General features: G+C 42.4%; 1 protein-coding gene across 3 annotated transcripts in view; it reads left to right on the top strand.

Moving 5' to 3' along the window:
* ADCY9 (adenylate cyclase 9) overlaps positions 1–21,992 on the top strand; it is a 94,561-nt gene that overhangs the window by 43,131 nt on the left and 29,438 nt on the right. For 2 of the 3 annotated variants that reach the window (XM_064462093.1, XM_064462091.1), the window contains 3 exons: positions 7,194–7,366; positions 16,375–16,479; positions 20,853–21,070. In XM_064462093.1, coding sequence (XP_064318163.1) covers positions 7,194–7,366; positions 16,375–16,479; positions 20,853–21,070 — 496 coding nt within the window. The remainder of the gene's footprint in view (positions 1–7,193; positions 7,367–16,374; positions 16,480–20,852; positions 21,071–21,992) is intronic. The other variant, XM_064462092.1, reaches the window with a different exon arrangement.

The following is a 21,992-nucleotide window of genomic DNA, read 5'->3' as shown; positions in this document are numbered from 1 at the left end:
AGTGAAGATTAAACGTTAAGACAAAATATTATGTTAAGTACTCCTTCCTTTCTGTCTGATTCTTCCTGAGGAGTGAGGGAGAACAGCACTTTCTTAGATGCTGTGTCTAGTGTTGTTTGAACACAACCACTGGTAGTTCCTTCAGGAAATCATATAAACTGGCACGGCCTGTTGGGCACAGCTAGCAGGCTGGGTTAGGCAAGTGTTTCCACCCTTGGAGCATCTTGTAAACTTGCTGGAAAAGCAACTTCTCTTGCAGTTAAGGATCAGGCTAACAACTCCACATCCTGGACTTGATGCCTTGGAGGGAACCTGTAAGGTTCTGCTGTGGAAGCTCTGTGCTCTCAGTTCAACATGGGCAAGCAGATATTTGGTTGTCTGCCCATGTCTCTTCGGGGACAAAGGTGCTGCAAGCACATATCCTGTAAGTGGCCTCTTTGCACAGCCTTTGGCCCTGCACAGTCCCATGAGTTCTGGGCTGCTTCAGAGGTTCATGCAGAAATTTATTAATTTTTAAAAAATTATTATTATTTTTCCCCAGTTGCTGAAATGCTCAACTGCAATTTTCTCTCCAGGTCATCTAATTACAATGCAGCAGCTTGCTTGAGATTAAAAATGTACCTATAGGCCCTTACATGCCTAAATTTCTGAAAACCAAAAGCCTAAAGTTGAGTTTCAAAATCAGAGCAACTCCAACGAGTTGTGATGTAGAATTACTACTAGCACATGGCTTTTCTGCTCTCACAACTGTGACAGCTCAATTGACTGAGAGATGTTTTGTAGGAATATCTCAACCCCTTTGATTATCCAGTTTGTATTTACCAGCCACCTTTGCCCAGGTAAAGACGTTCCTCTGAGCTTTTGCTTCTCTCTTCAATTCTGTGTGCACAAGTAATTTAATAATGAAATTATTAGAAGCTTCAAGGAGAAAAACTCTCTGAAATTATTTCTTCAGTATAACAGTCTTTTGCCAAATTAAGATGGTAAAATAGGAAAGAAAAGAAAGCAAGTGACGACCCCATTTACATTTAAAGTTGCCCATTTCTTGGCACTATGTTCAGCTTGGTTACTGGGTACCTCTGAATTTAAATTTCTTATTCACCCGTTTTCACATTTGCTCTCAAATAAAGAGAAAGCTTGTGTCCTTTAGTTTCTAATGTTTATGGATTTTGAGCAGCATTTAATGTTCTAGTTGTCTATGGTGGGTAGCTGATCCTTTGAGTAGCTGAGCGTCTTAGCAGCGTGTCAGTGCTGCTGTGCAGTGCCATCAGGCTCTTGGTGGTCCGCGGCCTTGCTTGGCTTTTGCTACTTTGAAGGTTCCATGTTGTGGTGTGAAGTACCAGTTCCTGGTTCAACAGATGAGACTGTTGTGATGGGGGGAAAAGAGGTTTGCATGAACTCTCCGTGCAAGAGAGGATCTAATAAAGTGAGGAAATAGCCCCCATAAATACAGATTTGTCAACTGTTGGATTTTAAGAATGAGGGAGATTCTTTGCTACCGAAAATCATCTTTAGATTCAGCAACAACTTGGACCCAAAGGATACTAAAGCTCCTGGAATGATGGTATACATTATATTTTTTCTTGCATAAACATTAGTCTAGGTTAGTACCTGAAAAAGTAAGCTTTGACAAAGAAAAAAAAAAAACCAACATGGTTGGTTAGATGCCAAATTAGAGACATGCCAAAAAGAAACTGCAATTGGAAGAAGTAAATATATTTCTGGTCTTTTGTTGTTGTTGTTGTTGGTTGGTTGGGTTGTTTTTGTTATTTGCCTGTCATATTATATTCCAGAAGTTGCAGTTAATCATTATTTTGCAGAGCAAGTCAGACTCTAATGAAATTGTATAGCTGCATGTTTTATTGTACAAGGAAACCTACCTGTAGGTCTCTTGTTTCCTTTCTCTGGAGTGGCAGTGGCTGAACAGCAGGATTTTCACTCCCAGATATTTGGCAAGGTGCGAAGATCATGCCTTTAAACGGTGTGGAGAAAACTTGTTATTGTATTTCTATAAAGAGAAAACAAGAGCTGATTGATTGCAGAGAAGCATAACTGAGCCACGAGTTAGCACCCATCAGTTTAGAAAGAAAGGAGCTAAAGCCAGTCCTGAACCGCAAAGGTTTATTTATGACCTTGCTATATCATTACTAGTTACTTGGATCAGAGTTATATAAAATGAGATATTAAATTATTGAAAGATAATAGCTAACTTATTCATCATGGCATACTGCAGCAGGTGATTAAAATTACTTTCTAGCTGAAAGTAATTCTTGCTGTTGTGTGGGAGTGACAGTCCGGTGGTTCTCACGATGAAACAATTTTCGTGCAGATTCTAGTTTTGTGAGGTAAGATACTGCAAAAGTAGAGGGTGTGAAAATAGAGCTCAGTTAGTTTTATAGATTTACACTTAATTATTTGGAAAGATATGATTAAATGGTTAAAGTATGTAGACTCTGAGGGAAATGATGGAAAGATAAACAGTGAAGGAGAAGCATTAGTAAAACGCTGTTAGGTAAAAGGGGGCATAATCAGTACAGTTTGGATTTTTTTACATCAGTACAGGAAATATCCCTAGTCATACAGAAGAGAGGGCTGTATACTGGGAAGCAGGTATTCTGCAAGGGGAGGTCACCTCTTAGTTCTCCATACTGCAGCTAAAAAGGTCATGTGATTCATGGATGGAGGAACAGGAATATATAATAAAAGTGGGATTCTATTTTTATTAAATGAATCAGTAAGACCATGACTGAAATATTGCCAGAGGGTTTTGGTGTCTCTTAGAATCCGTGCTGAAAAGGCTTTCAAAAGCATTTGAAGTTTGTTAGAGATGTGAGAATTCCGACACATTCAGTTTGCCAGAGAGAAAGTAATTTTCCTGTCTGCTATCAACAGAGGGATAAAAAGTTTCAATTCCATGCAGGTGGAGGATCAAAAATTGAAACTTGAGTCTTGATTTACCAAGGAATTGCTCATCAATATTTGTATTAACTCCTATCTCTTGAGATGTCCTGTAGCAGAAGACATCCCATCTTGGAGGGATGCCCTCTACTTATGCCAATCTAACCAGATTTTTACATAACAGCAACTTCTGTCCTGAAGTCATGAAGATAAATGAGCTGAAAGAAAGGAAATTACTTAATTAAGGACTTGAAGGACCATCTTTTCTCTCCTGTTCCCCGTTCCTTCCCAGCAAGTGACTTCCTACCAGTTACCCAAGACAGTTTTTCTCCGCGAGCGTAGCTACAGTCAAGGACAGCGGTGTCGCTCCAGCCTGACCCATGTCAGTACAACCGGGGGGCAGGCGGGGGGCAGGCAGGGGGCGGGCCGGGTGTGGGCAGGGGGGCTGCGCCTGGGCAGGGAGCCCCGGGCTCTGCCTGCCCCTGCCTGTGCCGCTGCTGCTGAACTTTCCAGTCGTTCTGCAATGACCGGGTTTTCTCACGCTGTCAAAACCAGGTTGAAGACTGGGATGTTTATACAAAGCCTTATTTATACTTTTGTTTATTTTTGTGCATACAGAAAATAATTTGTACGTGAGCGCATGCATATGATTTTTTTTATTGTTATTAAGAGTATTTTTTAATGTTTGGGGTGGTTTTCTATTTTATAAGTTCAGAGGAGTGCCACTGATGAAAAGCAAAGCTAACTGAAAAAAGGAGCCAAGTATAGAAATTTCCTAATGCTTCTAAAATTCACTGTTAGTGGGACCAATGAACCCACTGTTCTTCCGTGGAGATCTCACCTGTTAACTATTTTGTCAAAAATACACTTTACAGACACTGCTATGTCAATATTCAAAGTGGTTGAATTAAAGAAGTGCGTGCTTTGGCTCAGTGTGCAGGAGCTGTTATTCTTTATAATGCTTACAGATTTTCAGAACTTGAAGACAAGTGAAGGAAATGGCTCGCATTTCTCAAATATAAACGATGTAGCTCATTTTTTCACCAGGACAGAACATACTATATGCATTAGATTAGTGTGCTGGGGGTGGTTTGTTGTAGCCAGTTCCACGTCTTTGCTTCCAAGAGCCATCTCTGGAAAAAGCAGAAATGTGCTGCAGGATAAAGCCTGCCAGAGTACAGATTTGTTATCAGGCAGTTTGAGGTTGTCTTATTTTTCAGCACTTATTTTGAATAAATGTAGGGCAGAGGAATGAGTATAAGGTTGAGAATGGCAGGAGAAGAAAGGATGAGCTTTGCCTTTATAAATGGCAGCATAAGCATCTCATAGCACTTTCTTCATTACTATGTCTTAAGTGGCATCGTTGCGCAGCAACACACACCAAAAATTGCACCCTGTTTGTTGGTTTTCACATAAAGTAGCAGCTCCTCTGTTGTTGGCTTATTCATTTAATATTGTTGCATTACCTAATTGATTTAAACGTGCTGCCTGGTGGTGTGAACGTTTCTTATTCCATACACCATTTTTATGGAAAATGACAGAGCGCTGATTGTACTAATTCACTGGAGATGTAGAAGGAGGAAGAATACTGTTCTTCTGTAATAATTTTAGTTACATTGATACAGTTCTACTGAATTAATGACCCGTTTTTTAATACCAAAATACTTCAGACTGAACGTGGGAGTTGCTTTGTGAAGCATCACAGAGTTGCAAGGAATACTAAAGCAAATCGAATTTTCCTATCATGAGAAGGATTTAATAACAAACAAAGAATTAGGTAGGCAATGTTAGTGAAGTTCTATAAAGCTGAAAGATTTTTGCACCTCCTAATTATCCATAACTTTCCAAAAAGAACCTTTTTGCCTTACTTGCTCTCCTGAGACCCTGACCTTGCATTCAGCGCTAGGAGTAGCCCTGCTGACTTTGTACTAAACATATGCTGTGATTCAGTGTAATATTGGCTTTTCTTTGTCCGATTTGAAACCAACCATTTTGAGTAACACTCCTTGTTCAGTGGATGTGGCGGGGCTGGTGTGCATGAGGAGGTAATGAAGAGATTTTTATAGTCAGTTCTCGGTGCCAGCAACCAGCCATTTTAGCCAACTTTAAACCCTGCATCTAAAGCCCATGGGACAAAGCGGGTGCAAGCGGCTGTCGGTGCACAACATGGCGACATAGTGGCTGCGGGCTGGTGGGTTTGCCAGGGATGGAAGGGACAAGGGGTGGAGTGGGCCCGAGGAACTGCAGCATGCTGTGGTTTCAGGTTGGGGCGAGGATGGATTCTTCTTTCCCAGACACGTTTTCAATTACTGGCGTACTGTAGCCTTTTCCCTTTTTCCACAGTGTGGAGCTCAAACTGGAGATAGTATTACTGTACACTACAGATTGAAGAAATAATTATGCTACACAGAACAATAAAAAATACAAAAAACCAAAGAAAATGTTTGTTTAGAAAAAAATGGGGGAATAATAGGAGTGGGAAAATAATCCTGTTGCTTTAAGGTAGCTTTTAAAAATAGGAGTAGTAAGCTTAGTGCTTTAGCTTTTACCACAGTAAACATATAATTGTAAGCTGATTGTGGTGAATTCCTTAAATGACAACCCCCATCAATATAAGTTTTAGAGAGACAGCCCTACATCTGGAAGCCAGCAGCAGATCAGGATTTTATTAAGCGGCACTGCCAAATAAAATCCAAGCCCTACTACAAGCAATATAAAAATAAAGATTGGCTTATAGTGTAGCACCGCAAATAGGAGAGCGAGTGCTCCGGAGCTGGGAGACACTGTGAGAACACCTTAGCTGTCCCAGCAGCTCTTGAGCCTGAGGTTGAAATGGTCAATATTGATTTGGGTTTCTGCATTGGCTGTAGAAGTGTTCAGGAGCTTAAGTTACCAGTAGAATAAACAGAGAAACTACAAAAATGCTATTAGTATGTCCAACTTATTTTTATTGGTAATGTTTTAGACAAAGTACTCTGTGGTATATATTAGAGACAAAATAAAAATTGATAGAATATGATTTTCTGTCTGTATAGAAGGTTATGAGAGAATGACCGTGTCATAACAGACAGAAGCCTGCCTTCTTCCAAGGGCTGCAACTTGACATAGTTATTTCCAGCTTTCATCCTATGGATGGAGGCAATTGAGTGCAGTTGATGGCTGTGACAGCCACGTGTCTGGCTACAACTGAGTGATGAGAATCAGAAAAAGGGAGAGTGGTGATGCAGGGCTGACCCAAACACAGAACCAGCAGCCATCCTGTGAGCCAGAGCTTGGCTGCAGAGTCACATGGGACGACAGTCTCTGGAGCCACAAAATAACGAGCACTTTCCAGTTCTGCGAGCTGGTGACCTTCACACTTTGTGGAGCACATCAGTGCCCTTCCTTGCTGAGTGGGAGATTTCAAATACAGTGGCATAAAATTAACTTGTTTGAGTTTAGAAAGCAGTGTGATTAGTAGCTCCTTCTTAGTCTTTGTGCCTAGAAATAACCCAGAACATGATAGCACAAAGTTTCAAGGAAGTAAAATAAGCGATATTCTAAACAAAATTCAGATCTTTTATTTTTTTTTTAACAGGTTTTTGATATGGCTTAGCTTGATACAGCATGGTATTTACCAGCCTGGCCTTTAATATTGGATCTGCTTTCCAGTTATGCTTCAATTCATACAACATTTGCAGAGAGCATGTGTGGGCGTACGTGTGAGAGAGATATTGATTTTGTTCTTTAAAAATGTGGTCTGCACTAACTATGAAAACCCTTCAGGATTTCTAGCACTTAAACACCATTTCCTTTCTCAATGTGCTACCAGCATTAAGCAATCTTCATAATGTCTTTCTGACAAATGGAGAGTGCAAGTGGAGGAATACATGCTGATTTTTCCGAAGTAGAATATTAACACAGATATCACTGAAAAACAGGCTACAAAACCTCTCCAGAAGTAAAGAGTTAACGGGAGAGCTCAGGTTACAACTTGGAAGTGAATACATAAGGTCTTAGCTCTATTTTTTGGAAGTGCATGAGTGAAAATGGAATAAAGAAAGTACATGTCATTCCTGGCTGTTGCTGTGTGTTAGAGTAGTCTCTTGTGTCTGGGACAGCAGACGTTGGGCAATCCCGATTGCCACCACTTTCCACAGAGCATCTTTATATTCCTGGGGGTTGTTCCTCACCACCATCTTTTTTGTGTGCTGTATTCCTGAGCCTTGATAGTGCTTTGATAGTGTTTAATATCTGAGAAGTCCAAAGGAACGTTATTTTTGTCTTTCTGACAGTTCAATTGCTTTTTCCTGTAGGTCTGAAGACCTATCTGATCTCTGGTCAGAAGGTGAAGGAGCCCCACTGCAGCTGCCCACAAGCATTGCTTCCTGGCTTGGAGCCCGGAGATGGAGCCAGGATCCAGGGAGCATCGTCAGCTGAGAACACCAGTGACTTGACAAAGACTCTCAAACATGCAGAAAAAACAAAGGTGAGTTCTTGTATCAAACCCAAACAGCATAGATCTCGACTGTGCAAACCAGGGAGAGATGGGTGGATGGGGAAAACTTACAGGTTTGTTCACGCACTCCTTTGTATATTCCTCTATATATGTGTGTATGTATATGTGTGTGTGTACACACATAGAGTGACAAAATGTAGTTTGAGGGATGAAAAAATTTACAAAGTAAAATGCGTTGCCAGTTGGCAAGGAATCCCTAAACATGAACACTTTTTAAAGGTGGTTTCAAATACATTGTTTGTTTGGATTTTTAAAAAATATTTCGGGACTAAGAGGTTAATGCTGCTCTTTCAGTGGTCTTGATTTTATGGGGGAATAAAAAATATGCTTTAAGCAGCTACTGTAACTTCTATGATTTTCTGCTTTTGCTGCACCCTGGTTCTGCTGTTCCTCTATCATGAAGGTCATGTACCTATAAACCCTTTCATATACGTATATAACAGACACCCTACAAAAAGACAAAGGAGTGGTTTTTGTCGTGGGAGAAAGCACTCCAGTAGCCTATGAGATTGTTTTTATCAGCTTGCTTGAGAAACCTACATCTAGAACTGAGGGCAATGATTTGTATGGATTCAGCTTAGAGAAATGATGACATTTTGTTATGTTCACACTTCTCACAAGATCTCTTGACAAGGAAATCTGTGAAACAATGTGTATTGCTTTGAAGCTTTGCTGTTACTCTCCACCTTCCAGCTCAGAACAGATTTACCAAACAACAGATGTCTATTCTCTATTTGCATTTGTGCTGAGAGATGCTCGTCCTGGGTTGCCTGAGCTGGGCACAAATGTCAGAACCATGGGTGGTCACCTGCAGGTCACTGTCCTTAGACTTCAGTGTGTTTAGTCCTGGGAGGATCTCTTCAACACAGGTTTGATGTTTAGCTGACAGAGTTGATGGGGGGTGACTTTCATGCTGCTCCATTTTTGCTGCTTGTATGTTTGTTGTCTGGATTAGGAGAGCATGAGTCGGGCACATTTACCCTGCCTCTGGGCCAGGCTTTAAGTTTTGGAGTAAAAACACTGGATCTCAAGTGAGATCAGCTGGAAGGCTGGCCCAAAGATTTGGTCCAACATTAAGTGAGCTCCTTAAACAGTCCTGGATTGCTCTGTAACTACAGAAGGTAGCTGTAGCCATCTGTATCCCTCCCCAAAATATGCACTGTGTGTGGTTTGACTGCATCCAAGTTGCTGGCGATGCTTTTCTATTCCTTCTCCCATGTAAGAAGGAATATATTTAGCATCCCTCAGGCACCAGCTTTCCAGCTCTCTCTCATCTTTCAATGAAGGTGCTAGCAAATAAGGTAAGAAAATACATCTCAGAGCCATCAGTGGGTGTCTGTACAAATAAGCCTGTCTGTACTGCCCAGTGCATGGCTATGCAGAGGTACAGATGTGACAGGAAGGGGTAGAAACTCCTTTATTTCAAGTAGTGAAGGAAGAAGAATGTACCAAATGGAGCAGTATGACTGAGCTGCCTGTCCATGGAGCAGAAGGGAGAGAGGAGAGATTAAAGCAGTAAAACTAAGGGTGCTGTTCTGAGAGAAAGTGAGGATGCCTTGTTAATGTCCAACAGCAAAGTTAGCTGTAACTGGAGGACTGTGAAACTACAGCAAACTACAGGACTGACCTGACCGCAGCTAGGATTTGATGAAATTTGTTATGTATTAACTTGTGGTACATGCTGTTAAAATGACTCAAGTCCAAAATGAAATATGTTGTTAAGGCTCAGCTATGGTATGGTATGTATTTTCTAAAACATGGGGTGACTTACTCTGCAGAAGGGTAGGTAGAGATGCATTGCTATTCCTAAACAGCTGCTATGCAACGTCAAGAGATGCTGCTGGCCCATGATGTTTTGTTTACTGCCTAGTCCCTGATCTTCTGCTCTGGGACAACCTTGGCTGGGTGTTAATTGCTGTTTAAATGCTGAATGATGGTCTGCACAGTGCAAAAGTGCAAACGTGGCTATCCGAGTAAGTGAAGGAGAAGCTAAAAGAAGCTGCTTCACAAGAGCATCTAGGACAAGTGCCAGCTCAGTTTCAGCCTTCCTGGACACCCCGTCTACTGTTGTGCTAAAGCTACTGCATCAAGTTTATACTTATAGGTACCTGTTTTTATTTATTACCATGAACACTGCAGGTCTGGCAAGTGATTTCCTAAGCATCTTCACAACTCTCTGAAACTGGGTGCCTATCTTGCCCAAAATACACTGGTGCTGGAGAGAATTTTGAATGACCCCAAAGTCAGCTTTCCCTGCGGTCTGATAAGATCCGTATAATGCATGCCAGAAACTATGTCAGAATGCGTGTAGCATAGTGATGAAGCAATCATGTGAATCCTGAGCACTTACTTAAAAACATGTTCTGCAAATATAGTTGCAGCATGGGAAGGCAGTGCATGTACTTACTTAAAAACATGTTCTGCAAATATAGTTGCAGCATGGGAAGGCAGTGCGTGTACTTGCTTCTCACAGCATGGCTAGGTAGAGGTATTCCAAACACCACAGCATGTTTTCAAGTGTAGACATGCACCAGCCTTCTCTCTGCTGGCTAGTCTGTGTTATTGGAGTGATTGCAGACCGAGAAGGCTGGGTCAGGCTCTCAAGGAACTTTTAATTTGCCAGCCAGGCTAGAGTAGGTCTTTCAGTGTTAAATAAATATTTAAATAAATATGTATATTAAAAAATCCCCACAATGAACAGCTGTGTGATTTAATCACAGATCATGCACAATTTTCGAAAAGAATCACATAATCACAGATTGGAAGGGACCTCAGGGATCATCTAGTCCAACCTTCCTAGGAAGAGCACAGTCTAGACAAGATGGCCCAGCACCCTGTCCAGACAAATCTTAAAGGTGTCCAACGTGGCCGAGTCAACCATTTCCCTGGGGAGATTATTCCAATGGTTGGCTGTCCTCAGTGTGAAAAATTTTCCTCTGGTGTTCAATTGGAATCTCCCCAAGAGCAACTTGTGTCCATTCCCCCTTGTCCTCTCCATGTGACTCCTTGTAAAAAGGGAGTCTCCATCTTCTTTGTAGCTACCCCTTAAGTGCTGGTACATGGTGATGAGATCCCCTCTGAGCCTCCTTTTCTCAAGGCTGAACAAACCCAGTTCTCCCAGCCTACCCTCGTATGGCAGCTTCCCAGTCCTTTGATCATCTTGGTGGCCCTTCTCTGGACCCCTTCCAGCCTGTCTACATCTTTTTTTGTAAAGCGGGGACCAGAACTGTACCCAGTACTCCAGGTGTGGCCTGACAAGCGCTGAGTAGAGCGGGATAATGACTTCTTTATCTCTGCTGGTGATGCCCTTTTTGATGCAACCCAGCATCCTGTTGGGCTTTTTGGCTGCAGCAGCACACTGTTGGCTCATGTTGAGCTTCCTGTCCACGAGGACCTCCAGGTCCATTTTGACAGAGCTGCTCTCCAGCCAGGTGGATCCCAGTCTGTGCTGCACTCCTGGATTATGTTTTCCCAGGTGCATGACCGTACACTTTTCCCTGTTGAACTTCATAAGGTTCTTGCTGGCCCACTCTTCCAGCCTATCCAGATCTCCCTGCAGAGCAGCTCTCCCTTCTGAAGTGTCTACTTCCCCACTCAACTTGGTGTCATCAGCCAACTTCATCAGGCTACACTTGATGGCATTATCCAGATCACTTATAAAGACATTGAATAACATTGGGCCCAATATCAATCCCTGGGGGACTCCACTTGTGACAGGTTGCCACTTGGAAAAGGAGCTATTTACCACCACCCTTTGGGTGCGGCCTGTCAGCCAGTTCCCCACCCACTGCACAGAGCACTTGTCTAGGCCACAACGCATTAATTTCTCCAGGAGGAGGCTGTGGGGGACCATATCAAAGGCCTTGGAGAAATCCAGGTAGACTATGTCCACTGCCTGCCCCATGTCATAGAAGGCCACCAGGTTTGTCAAGCACAATCTGCCTTTAGTGAAGCCATGTTGGCTTTTCCCAATCACGGGCTTCATTGGACTTGTGATGGCCCCCAGGAGGATTCGTTCCATAACTTTCCCAGGGACTGAAGTAAGGCTGATGGGCCTATAGTTACCCAGATCCTCCCTCAAGCCTTTCTTGTAGATAGGGGTAACATTTGCCTTCCTCCAGTTCTCTGGGACATCCCCCGTTCTCCATGACTTCTCAAAGATGATGGAGAGTGCCCTTGCAATGACGTCAGCCAGCTTTCTCAACACCCTCGGGTGGATGGCGTCAGGGCCCATTGATTTGTAGGGGTCAAGCTCCTGTAGTAATTCACGTACTAACTCTTCCTTCACTGATGGTGGGTTGGTGTTTGGATCAATCAGCAATTTTGTTCCCAAAGCCTGAGACCTGACAGTGCTGGTAATGACAGAGGTGAAGAAGGTGTTGAGGACCTCTGCCTTTTCAGCTTTGTTGGTGATTGACTCTCATTTTATGTTTAACAGTGGACCTATATTTTCCTTCCTTTTCTTCTTCTGGGTGACATACCTGAAGAAACCTTTCTTGTTATTTTCCACATCTACGGCCAGTTTCAATTCGATTTGGGGTTTTGCTTTTCTAACTGCATCTCTGCACGCTCTGGCAATGCCCTTGTAGCTCTTGACAGATAATCCTCCACTCCTCCATCTCTGGTATGCTTCCCTTTTGCATTTGAGTAGACCCAGGAGGTCATGGTTGAGCCATGGGGGCCTCTTGCTCTGCTTACTTCCTTTTCCTTTGTAGGGGATAAACTGGCTTTGTGCTTCCAATAGAGAGTTCTTGAAGAACTCCCAGCACTCACTAGCTCCTTTGTCTAGCCCTGAGGGAACGGAAGTTTGCTCTTCTAAAATCCAAAACCCTTGTCTTAGAGCTGACCTTCAGCACCCTCAGCAGGATCCCGAGCTCCACAATATTGCGATCGCTGCAGCCAAGGCTATCACTAACCCAGATATTACAAAGCAGGCTTTCTCGGTTTGTGAATAGCAAGTCCAGCAGTGCCTCATTCCTGGTTGGCAAATCTAACATTTGTATCAGGAAACAGTCCTCTACGCATTCCAGGAACTTGGTGGATGACATGCGAGCTGCCGTATTGTTGTTCCAGCAGGTGTCTGGGTAGTTGAAGTCACTCATAAGGACCAGGTTCTGTTGGCCAGAAGCTTGCTTTTAGTGCCCCAAGTATCGCTTCGTTGACATTGTCATCGTGGTTAGGAGGTCGATAGCAGATGCCCACTGTGAGGTCCTGCTTGGAGACAGCCCCTTTGACTTTAACCCAGAGGCACTCGATAGAGCAGTCGCAATCACCATAGCTGACTTCGATACATTCAAGGTTTTCCTTAACGTAGAGTGCAACTCCTCCACCTCTTCTACCCTGCCTGTCCTTACGAAAGAGCCTGTAACTGTACATTGTGATCCCCCAGTCGTTTGAGTTGTCCCACCATGTTTCAGTTACTCCTATGATGTCGTACCCTTCTGAGTGGGCACGGAGCTCCAGCTCCTCCTGTTTGTTTCCTAGACTGCGTGCATTCGTATACATACACTTGAGGTGATTACTCTTCTGTTTCACCTCTTGGGAGACAGCTAAGGAACCTTTATCACCACACTGCTTGGCCTGACTTACTCCCCCGTTGGTCGTGCTGGTGTGAGTGTTTTCTCCATGGATCCCACCCCCCAGGTCCTTCAGTTTAAAGCCCACCTCACCAAATTAGCCAGCCTACTGCTGAAGATTCCCTTACCCCTTTTAGACAGATGGATTCCATCCCTCCCTAGCATGTTGTAGTCATTGAAGAACACCCCATTGTCATAAAAGCCAAACCCCTCATGGTGGCACCAGCCACATAGCCAGGAGTTGATATACATTATGTGCCTGTTTCTGGCTGCTCCCTTCACTCGAACTGGCAAAATGGAAGAGAAGATCACCTGGGTGCCAGTGTTTTTCACTTGCTCCCCCAGGGCTTGAAAGTCTTCCTTGATTTTACCCAGGTTGCTGCTCTCAGTGTCATTCATGCCTACATGAAATAGTAATAGTGGATAGTAGTCTGTTTTCCTGATGAGTTGTGGCACCCTTTCAGCAACGTCTCGGACCTTGGCTCCTGGAAGGCAGCCTACCTCTTGTGACTCGTTGTCAGGTCAGCAGATGGGTGCCTCAGTACCCTCCAACAGAGAGTCACCCACCACGAGCGCTCGTCGTTTCTTTTTACGATGTTCACTGTATGTTGCTGGTACAGTTTCCCCTTGTGGGGGACTTTGCAGACTTTGCTCATGGGTGTCCTCAGTCATTAAGGCTTCATATCTGATTGTGATGGCGGAGGGCGCAGGCTGATGTGGAATCCTGCTTCTGTGAGTCACCAGGGTCCACGGTGCCTCATTCTCGGCAGTGTCTGCCACAGGAGCATGATTCTGAAGCCACCTGTCTATCTCTGCCTCAACTGGGTTTCTTTTTTACAGTGGTTTGTTTTTTTCTTTTTAAAGCCTGCAGCTTGCTGGTAGGGTCTGGAGATAATAATTTGCAGAAGAATCATGTCTTACATGCCAACCAATTTAAATACAAAGCTGTAAACAGTGTCAGTGTAGGAGGAGATGACTCCAGCTATGCAAAAGAGACTAAGTAGGAGGGGCAAAGTTACAGGCAAGTTGAAATATTTTTATTTTAAAGGGAATAAGTGGCCATATTGGATGCAAAGGATGACTTTCACAATTTGGGCTTGAATGGATGTTCTAGCAGACAAGATCTGTTAAGGAAGGTCAGGAAGGAGAATGCAACAGTAATTGATCCATGAAAGGAATTGTATCTCCTCCTCCTCTCCTCCAGTGAGAGTAGTAGCTCATTTAATTGTAAACCTTGTTGCAGGATGGATATCAATAAAATGTGTGTACATAATTAAAATAGTGAAGATAGATGCTAAAAACTATTGGTAAATCTATAATAGCAGCTGATTTTTTTGAATGAAAACACTGTAACTTGCTTAACCAGTTTCGGTACCAGTTTATTTTTCCTATCATGTTTTATAAAATCCATTACTTGACAGGGAATCATAAGCTGTTGTAAAAATGTTTTAATTATCTCTTGGTATGAAAACAGAAAGTACTTCTGCTTGTCTTGGTGTTTCATGAAAGTGCAATAATATATTATTCATCATGATGAGGTCACATATGCACTGAGCTTGTGCGTGTGTCTACAACAGAGAGCAAAGTTAATGATGTTGACTTGAGCACATGGGGTAAGTCAGATGGACTTCTGCCCCTTCTCAAAAGGTCAGGCTTCTTTTCTGAGATCTTTGTCTTCTCGTCTAACCCCAGGAGCTAAGGTGGTCTTGCTGATTTATTAGCGAGATCAAACAAAGAGTATTTTATTTATTTTTTATGTTAGAGGTATTTGGTTTTGTGAACTAGTTAACGCTCTAGGAGCCTAGGAGGCTCATTAGCCCATCATCATATTAGTTTTTAAAGCCATCTAATACTGCCTTCCACGGAGTGGCCAAAGCGTTAATGATAATTAGTCCTAGATAATATTTAAACAAAACTATTTAAGAACCAACTTCATAGTTTCTTCAAGTACACTGGTGTTTGTTCAGACTGTACAGGTTCAGAACTGGATGTAACTTGCTTTATCTGATGCCAGATTAGGAAATTCATAGTCATTTCAGTGCCCCAACCTGAACTATGCTCCTGAGCAGCAGCAGATAGGGTGGTCTGCTGGATGCTAAGAAGGCTCAGAGTCTTTATGAAAGCCTTTGAGAGGCTTTGTTGAGTGATTAGGTGGATCAGCAGTCACAGGAGGAGTGGGCTGGGAGAAATGCCATGCTGTAGCAACCTGAAAATTGAAGATGCTGCATTCTGCAATTTCAGGTGTGACACCAGAGATGGAAAAAGATGGTTCTGAAAAGACATAGACACTGGTCTCTGAAATAGGGAGTAAACTTGGAGGCAGTTGTCATTGTGGTTTTGGACCGGGAGAATGATATGCTGCAGAGGCCTGAACCAGTCCCTCCTGAGTCCAGAATAAACGGATAAAATGGATGCAGAGGATTGAGCTTGGGACAAAATGCTCAGGTTGCTTGTTGGAAAATTTATTAAGATGTTTAGTGGATCACCTACCACCACTGGGTATAGGGCGCCTAATGTAGCATGCTGATCCTGGTGACTGGCAGCTCTGTACCCATTAGCAGACCTCTGGCAAGCCTGGACCATTTCTGGGGCAGAGGAATCGCCGATAGGGATGAGACGCAGGGTCCCTCTGCAGCACCCTGCCTGTATGTGGCCAGGACTGGAGAAAAGTATGAAGAACTTGCAAGATACTGATATGGGGTTAATACCCCTTAGAAAGATCACATTTTAACTTTAAGGCGTTAGGTTGTTTTAAAAGCCGAAGTGTGACGCTTTAGGTTGCTTCTGAAATGCATAACTTGCAACTGTTACAAGTCCCGATGTTTTTACTTTCCTTGTTTCTTGTGACATTTGATGGGTTCAACACTGTACGATAGCCTGAGCTTCACTCCACTGCCTTAGAGCACCATATGAAAAAGTATTTCCCTTTATTAGTTTCAGATTTCTTGCTTTCCATTTCCCTGTACTGTTCATAATGCATCATGGTGTTTCATGCTTTTTTCGAATTTTGCTGCATTTTGTGCTAAGTCTTCACTCATAATGCCATTCAGATCCTTCTGCAGGCAGTTTTTAAACAAGAAAATTGCACTTCTCTCACTAAAGAGTATTTCGTTCTTCTTGGGGAAGTCCTTTGCTAGTATGCAGTGATTACAGTAGATCTGTGATCATATGCTAGTAAAGCTTTCCTGGATTAGATTTAGCTTCAGTAAACAGAAAATCTGTGATTTATTTTTGAAATGGTGCATTCTGTTCCAGTCAAATTTTGCTCCCTGTTTCCCATTCTGTAGCTTTGTTTATCTTTTAACCATGCCACAAGTATACAAGTGGACCAAATTATAAATTGCATAATACTATGAGGACATCAGAATGTTCCTGGCTAAATATTTTTTTGTCTCATTGCAGCCTTGCCCTTCATGTAGTACCACCCTTGCTCCCCACTGCGATGTCAGCATAGATGAAGGAGCTATCCAAAATGGTTGTCAGGATGAGCATAAAAACAGTACGAAGGTAATTTAAGTATTTATGATATTACCCTTCCTTTTCCCTTATTTCTCTGCTTCAGTTAGCTTTCTCACTTTTGTATTGTTCTTCCTTTATTCAAGCTGTTAAGCAACAGAACTAGTTTTGATTTTGAGCACTTGTATTCTAAAATCTAGTTGAGCTCCCCCAGATTTTCAAAATTATTAGTAATTTTATGGGCCCAGGTTGATACTGAGAAGGACCTCAAATTTAAAGGACTCTTTAAATTATGTTGAGGCTACCCAAAGAAAGAGGCACAAACAACACTGCCACGCTCTCCATGTCACCTAGCCACAAGCCACACCAATGCCTTCCCAATGTCTTCTGCATCATAGCTCTATGCTAAGACAGTCATTCCTGTTCAAAGGCACAGCTGAAATTCACAGCATCTACGTCAGTTTGCCTCCTTTTCTGACCAGCAAATACAGCTTCTTATATATTCAGCGTGCTGAATATATGCCAAGATTGCTTTCCTTGCCTGTTGCTTAGATATTGTCTCCGAAGCCACCTACTTCATCTATAATACCAGGCAGTGCCTATTTGTCATCTTGTTTGTGGCCTTCGTAGCCTCTCTGCTCTGCCTGTCGCCTCTCACTCCTTCCTGAATAGTAAGCACCTGCATCAATGCAGGCTCGGATACCAGTGTTCATCACCTGATTGTTATATCTTCAAATAAGTTTCATGCTTTCCCTTGTTGGGGAGAATCATTTTATGAACGCATTCAGAGATAGCTAGCTTTTTTTTTTTCTTCCCACCTCTTTGACTACTCGTCTCACATATAGAGCTAATGGAAAAACTTGCCAGCATTTATTCTGCTCATGAGCTACTACATTAGTCTGTAGTTGTCCCTCTGCTCTCTGCCTGTGTTTGACCTATGCTTAAATTGTAAGCTCAGAAGCAGGGGCTGCCTTACTGTACTGGACTGAAATGGTTTGTAACACAGTAGACCATATTCTGTGCCAGGGTTCCTAGGAAACTGCCTAAGAAATAAATAAAATAATAATCCCTTCAGCTCTGAGGGAGATAGAGCAGAGTGGCCAGCAGGTTCTGGTCTCGGAACAGCATGAAATCTTTAAGACAGAAAACATCGTGGGAGATGTACCCAGGCTGCCAAGATGGTATGCGTGAGATGCTTCTTCCCCAGGCTGCCTCTGCCCATGCTCCAGGGATCTCCAGGAGCCAACTGCAAACAGATATTTTCCTTAGGTACCAACTGCCTCATGCTGTATGTTGTCTTCATCAGAATTATCCTTTAAGTTTCTTCCTGCTACAGCTGTATTCGCTTTTATGTGTGTTAGTCAGCAAGTCATCTAACCTTGTTTAAACGAGGTCTGTACAGTGCTGAACAAAATGTCAGTAATTTCACTGGAAGAAACATGCTAGGGGAGACCAAACTGCATGTCCTTCTTTGATTTGGTTTAGTTATTGCTAAGTCAAAAATTGGTCCAGTTAAGTGGCTACCAATAATTCTGTGATGCCTGTTTAACTAAAAGCTTAAAGAACAGCTACATGCACAAAGTTGCAGTGGCATTCAATTTCCAGATCTCCTCTGCAGTCTCAGCTTTCTTGGGAAGAAGAACCATAAGCTCCCTCTACCCATCTCTGGAGTCTGTACCCTTCCCATGCCATGTCACTGCACCTGGCCCTGCAGCACTCATGTACCCTGTCTTTAGGGAATGTTAATGATGTTAACCACATCCTTGGACCATCGTGTGTCCCAACAGCCTCTGGAGCATCCCTGTCTCTTGATGAGCAGAAACTGTCATGTGGTACATCGAATCTCTGCTTAAAAAAAACCTGTACAGCCTGTTGCCATCAGAAACCACAGTAATGTTGGAGCTAACAACATTTAATAAATAGGGATTTTCTCCTTACACACAAGCAGTTTCATACTCTAATCCCCCCTGTTGAGATTAACAGAGTGGAGACAGCACAGGAAAACCTTGAGCTGACAGAGGGGAAGAATTTTCTTAGGGATTTGAGCCTTTGCCAAGGAGCTAAAGAGAAAAGGCCAAGAGAAGTCCATGCTGACTTTCTCTGAAAGAGCAGAATTTTTCACTGCATTCTTCAGATGAACTTGAAGAACAGACAGAGAAAGCAAGCAGTGCACAGGAGTTCATATCTTTTATTTGAGCTGCTCATATCAAAAATTATGTTCTTTCAGTTACTGCCTTTCAAGTAATATTATCTGCTGCAGGGGTGAGGAAATGGAGGAAGATATTTTTTTTTACACCTCAAGTTGTTCTGGGAAGTGGTCTGAGCAAATACAATCTTTACCGTGAATTAAAAAAAAAAAACCACCCCCAAAAAGCCCCCAACAAACCCCAAACAATTAAGACCCTTTATTTCTAGCAACTTGCTGGTCAGTTCTCTTTGTTTTGCCTTTGCTAGTACTCCTCATCTCAAAAAGAGAGAGGTTACCCTGGCACTGCAGTGTCTTGTGCTCCATAGCTGTGTTCCCTCTGAGTAGGCTACATAACCTGTTGGCGTTGCAGGAGGACTTGATCTGAAGCTGCTGAATGTTCTCCTTTAGAAAAGAGACTGGTGACCTTTGATGTGAGCAGTTCTTGTGCCTCTGGCTTACCAGGAGGGCGGCCTTCTGTCATACACAAGCACCTGTCCGGTCCAAGAGTTTTTGCCCTGCTTCTGCTGAGATCTGTGTTGCTGAAATCACCTTTCTCTTCTTTTGATTGCAATCTTTAGCAAAACATTGGCAACATATTAAGGTAACTAGTACATTTCCTATTCTCTTTCATCAGCTGCTGTCACTGGGCTGTGAACACCTGCAAGCTGCCAAAACAACTGTTGTGAGTGGTAGAAGGGACTAGACTGGGAATCCTTTCATCTCCTGGCTCCCAGCACATGGCTCTAGGGACTCACACCTCCATCGTGGCAACCCGTAGGGTGGGGAACCTGTGTCCCTCCTGGGTGGGAGGAAAGGGAAGCACAGCCCATCTTCCTCCTGCTTTTCCTGTAGCTCCAGGGAACCATTCCAACACACCTTGTTATGACTTTAGCCCTTGAGGTCTTGGCAGTGATAGGGAGCCAAGCCCGAGTGCTTTCTGACTCTTCCCTGCACAAGGTGACATTGTCCTGCTGCTCCATTAGTCCTGTGTCTTCACTGGTGGTGTCTGCACCTTTAATTATACATGCCTATATTCATATGCCTCATTTGCTTTACAGGATAGATACACAAGGCGGTTGAATTAATTTTGGATGAGCAGCCAGAAACCAGATACTTCTTAATTTTAACTAAGTTGATTTTACAATTTAAGTAACATATTTCAGTGCATGGTTGGGCTGGTGGTGAAATTTATGGTGTTTATTTATGGTCACCGCAGTGGCATCCAAGAATAGTCTTCTGGAGGAGCTTGTCACTGCTGTGCTGACTGCTGTACAGGCAGAAATGAAGAAACTTCTGTCACGAGTGGGTTTCAGGATGAGGATAAATGATATGTGATAAATAAGACATGGAGGGGGGCAAATGAGCATTCAAATATGCTAAGTTTGATACATGTTTGCGTTTGAAAATGATCCTAACTGCAGTTCATTTTCATTCTAATCATATTTAATTTTTTTGGAATTGCTTCAGTGTGTATTGGTCTAGGTCAAAGAAAATGTAAAAGAAAGAACTTCAGTTCCATGGAAATAGAATAATTTTTGGTGAAATGTAATTTGTGTTCTTAAATGATTGAAAGCAGAATTGATAATACTGTGTACTTAAGCTGTGTTGCAAGCTGGTGTCAAAATTTAAAAATGCATTATTAATTAATACAAAGGCAAAAGAAAACCAGAAGGAGGTGCATCTTAGCCAGTGAAGAAAATCTGGTTTAATGTCCAGGATCTTTTTTTTTTTTTTGTAGGATGATGAGATGTACAAAAGGGTTCTTTCCACAGGTAGGAGAAAGGAGGAAGCTCTGTCTGGGAAAGCAGCAGGGCTATTGTGGTCAGCGGAAGGATCAGCAAGGGCTGGCACAGTAGGTTATCTCGTGATCTGTGGAAAGATAGCACAGTTTAAGTAGGTATTTAAAAAGCTTTTTAGAAGAACCTTGATCTTAAGATGAGTGAGTGAAATTTGAACTTGCGGTTGGTCTTCATTACATGTGTAAAAACGTACTTTGTTTTCTGCCTCTTGGAAACTCGGTACATAAAAAGCAAAAAGATAACACCTAAATGGGCATGAACTTACAGAGTATGTGAATGACACTAAGGCAGGTGTAGTTAGGTCTTTGACATGATCAGGTAAAAAGCTCAGTGTGTTGAGGAAAGAACTTCTTTCAACTTTTGCTCCATGAAATCTCTTCTGTCTGCTTTCTCAACCACTAATGTTCTCCTTGTATGTTTTGCTTTCTGTCATTCAGGCTCCAGGAGGACACAGTCCAAAGACTCAAAATGGACTTTTGAGTCCTCCACAGGAAGAAAAGCTCAGCAATAGTCAAACCTCGCTTTATGAAATGTTGCAAGAGAAAGGAAGATGGGGCGGAGTGAGTCTGGATCAATCAGCTCTCCTTCCTTTGAGGTTCAAAAACATCAGAGAAAAGACAGATGCTCATTTTGTGGATGTGATTAAAGAAGACAGGTAAGGAAAATGGAGCTGTACAGTAAAATTTTATAAAGGAGAGAAGGCAGTAACAGGGGTCCCATGTCTTTAATATTCTGTGCTTTTTGTCTAATGTCAATAATTTTTGTTAATATATAACATGTCATATGTTTTGTGATCTTAGTCTATATTCTGTTTAAACTACAGCAGGAACTTGATGTCAGAAAGTTCCACTCAGGAATATGTAAAGCCAGGTTTTGCATAATTTCCGTGGTGAACAGCCATTTTTCAGTGGAGTCTTTGAAAAGGAAAAATACATCTTAAATTACTTGTCATGAAGTTGCACTCTTATCTTTACGTTCAAAAGTCCTCTTAATGCACAGAGTATTCCTCTGCAATTAAAAGTGTAACATAAAACATGAACCACAAAACACATTTTTATATAGCAAAAGGACAACATCTGATGACGGTGTGCAACTAACTAATGCCTAGAAATCATACTGGACTTGGAAGCAGAATTAATAGGAGCAAATTCTCATGGACCTACTACCTACCTACAGCATTTTGTAAAGTTAGATTCCCTCTCTGTTTCAAGCATAAAAAAACCTTATTTTGGGCAGAGGAAAATATGTTCTTTAAAACTCAGTGGTGTGTAATTTTTGTAAACACACAACCATGTCTCCCTTATTACGGCAGCGACTTCACTGGATCAACTAAACAGATAACTTGTTTGTTATTATTTATGGCTATTCTTATTTTTGCTTCACTGCTTCCACTCAGATTAAGGGTATTTTATCTAAATATCCTTGAAACTCTATGCTTGTATAGATTCCAGGCTACTTGGAACAGGGACACTGAAAACATGACTGAAGCAGGGAGACGTGAGAGGGAGGAATGCCAGTACCTCTCCAGTCTTTTCTCTAGATTTTTTCAGATTACTTTTCTCCTGTGGCCAACTTCA

The sequence above is a fragment of the Phalacrocorax carbo genome, chromosome 10 (assembly GCF_963921805.1).
Source record: "Phalacrocorax carbo chromosome 10, bPhaCar2.1, whole genome shotgun sequence".
Taxonomy (NCBI): Eukaryota; Metazoa; Chordata; class Aves; order Suliformes; family Phalacrocoracidae; genus Phalacrocorax; species Phalacrocorax carbo.
The sequence above is the reverse complement of the archived record's forward strand: the minus strand, read 5'-3'. Positions and strand labels throughout refer to the sequence as shown.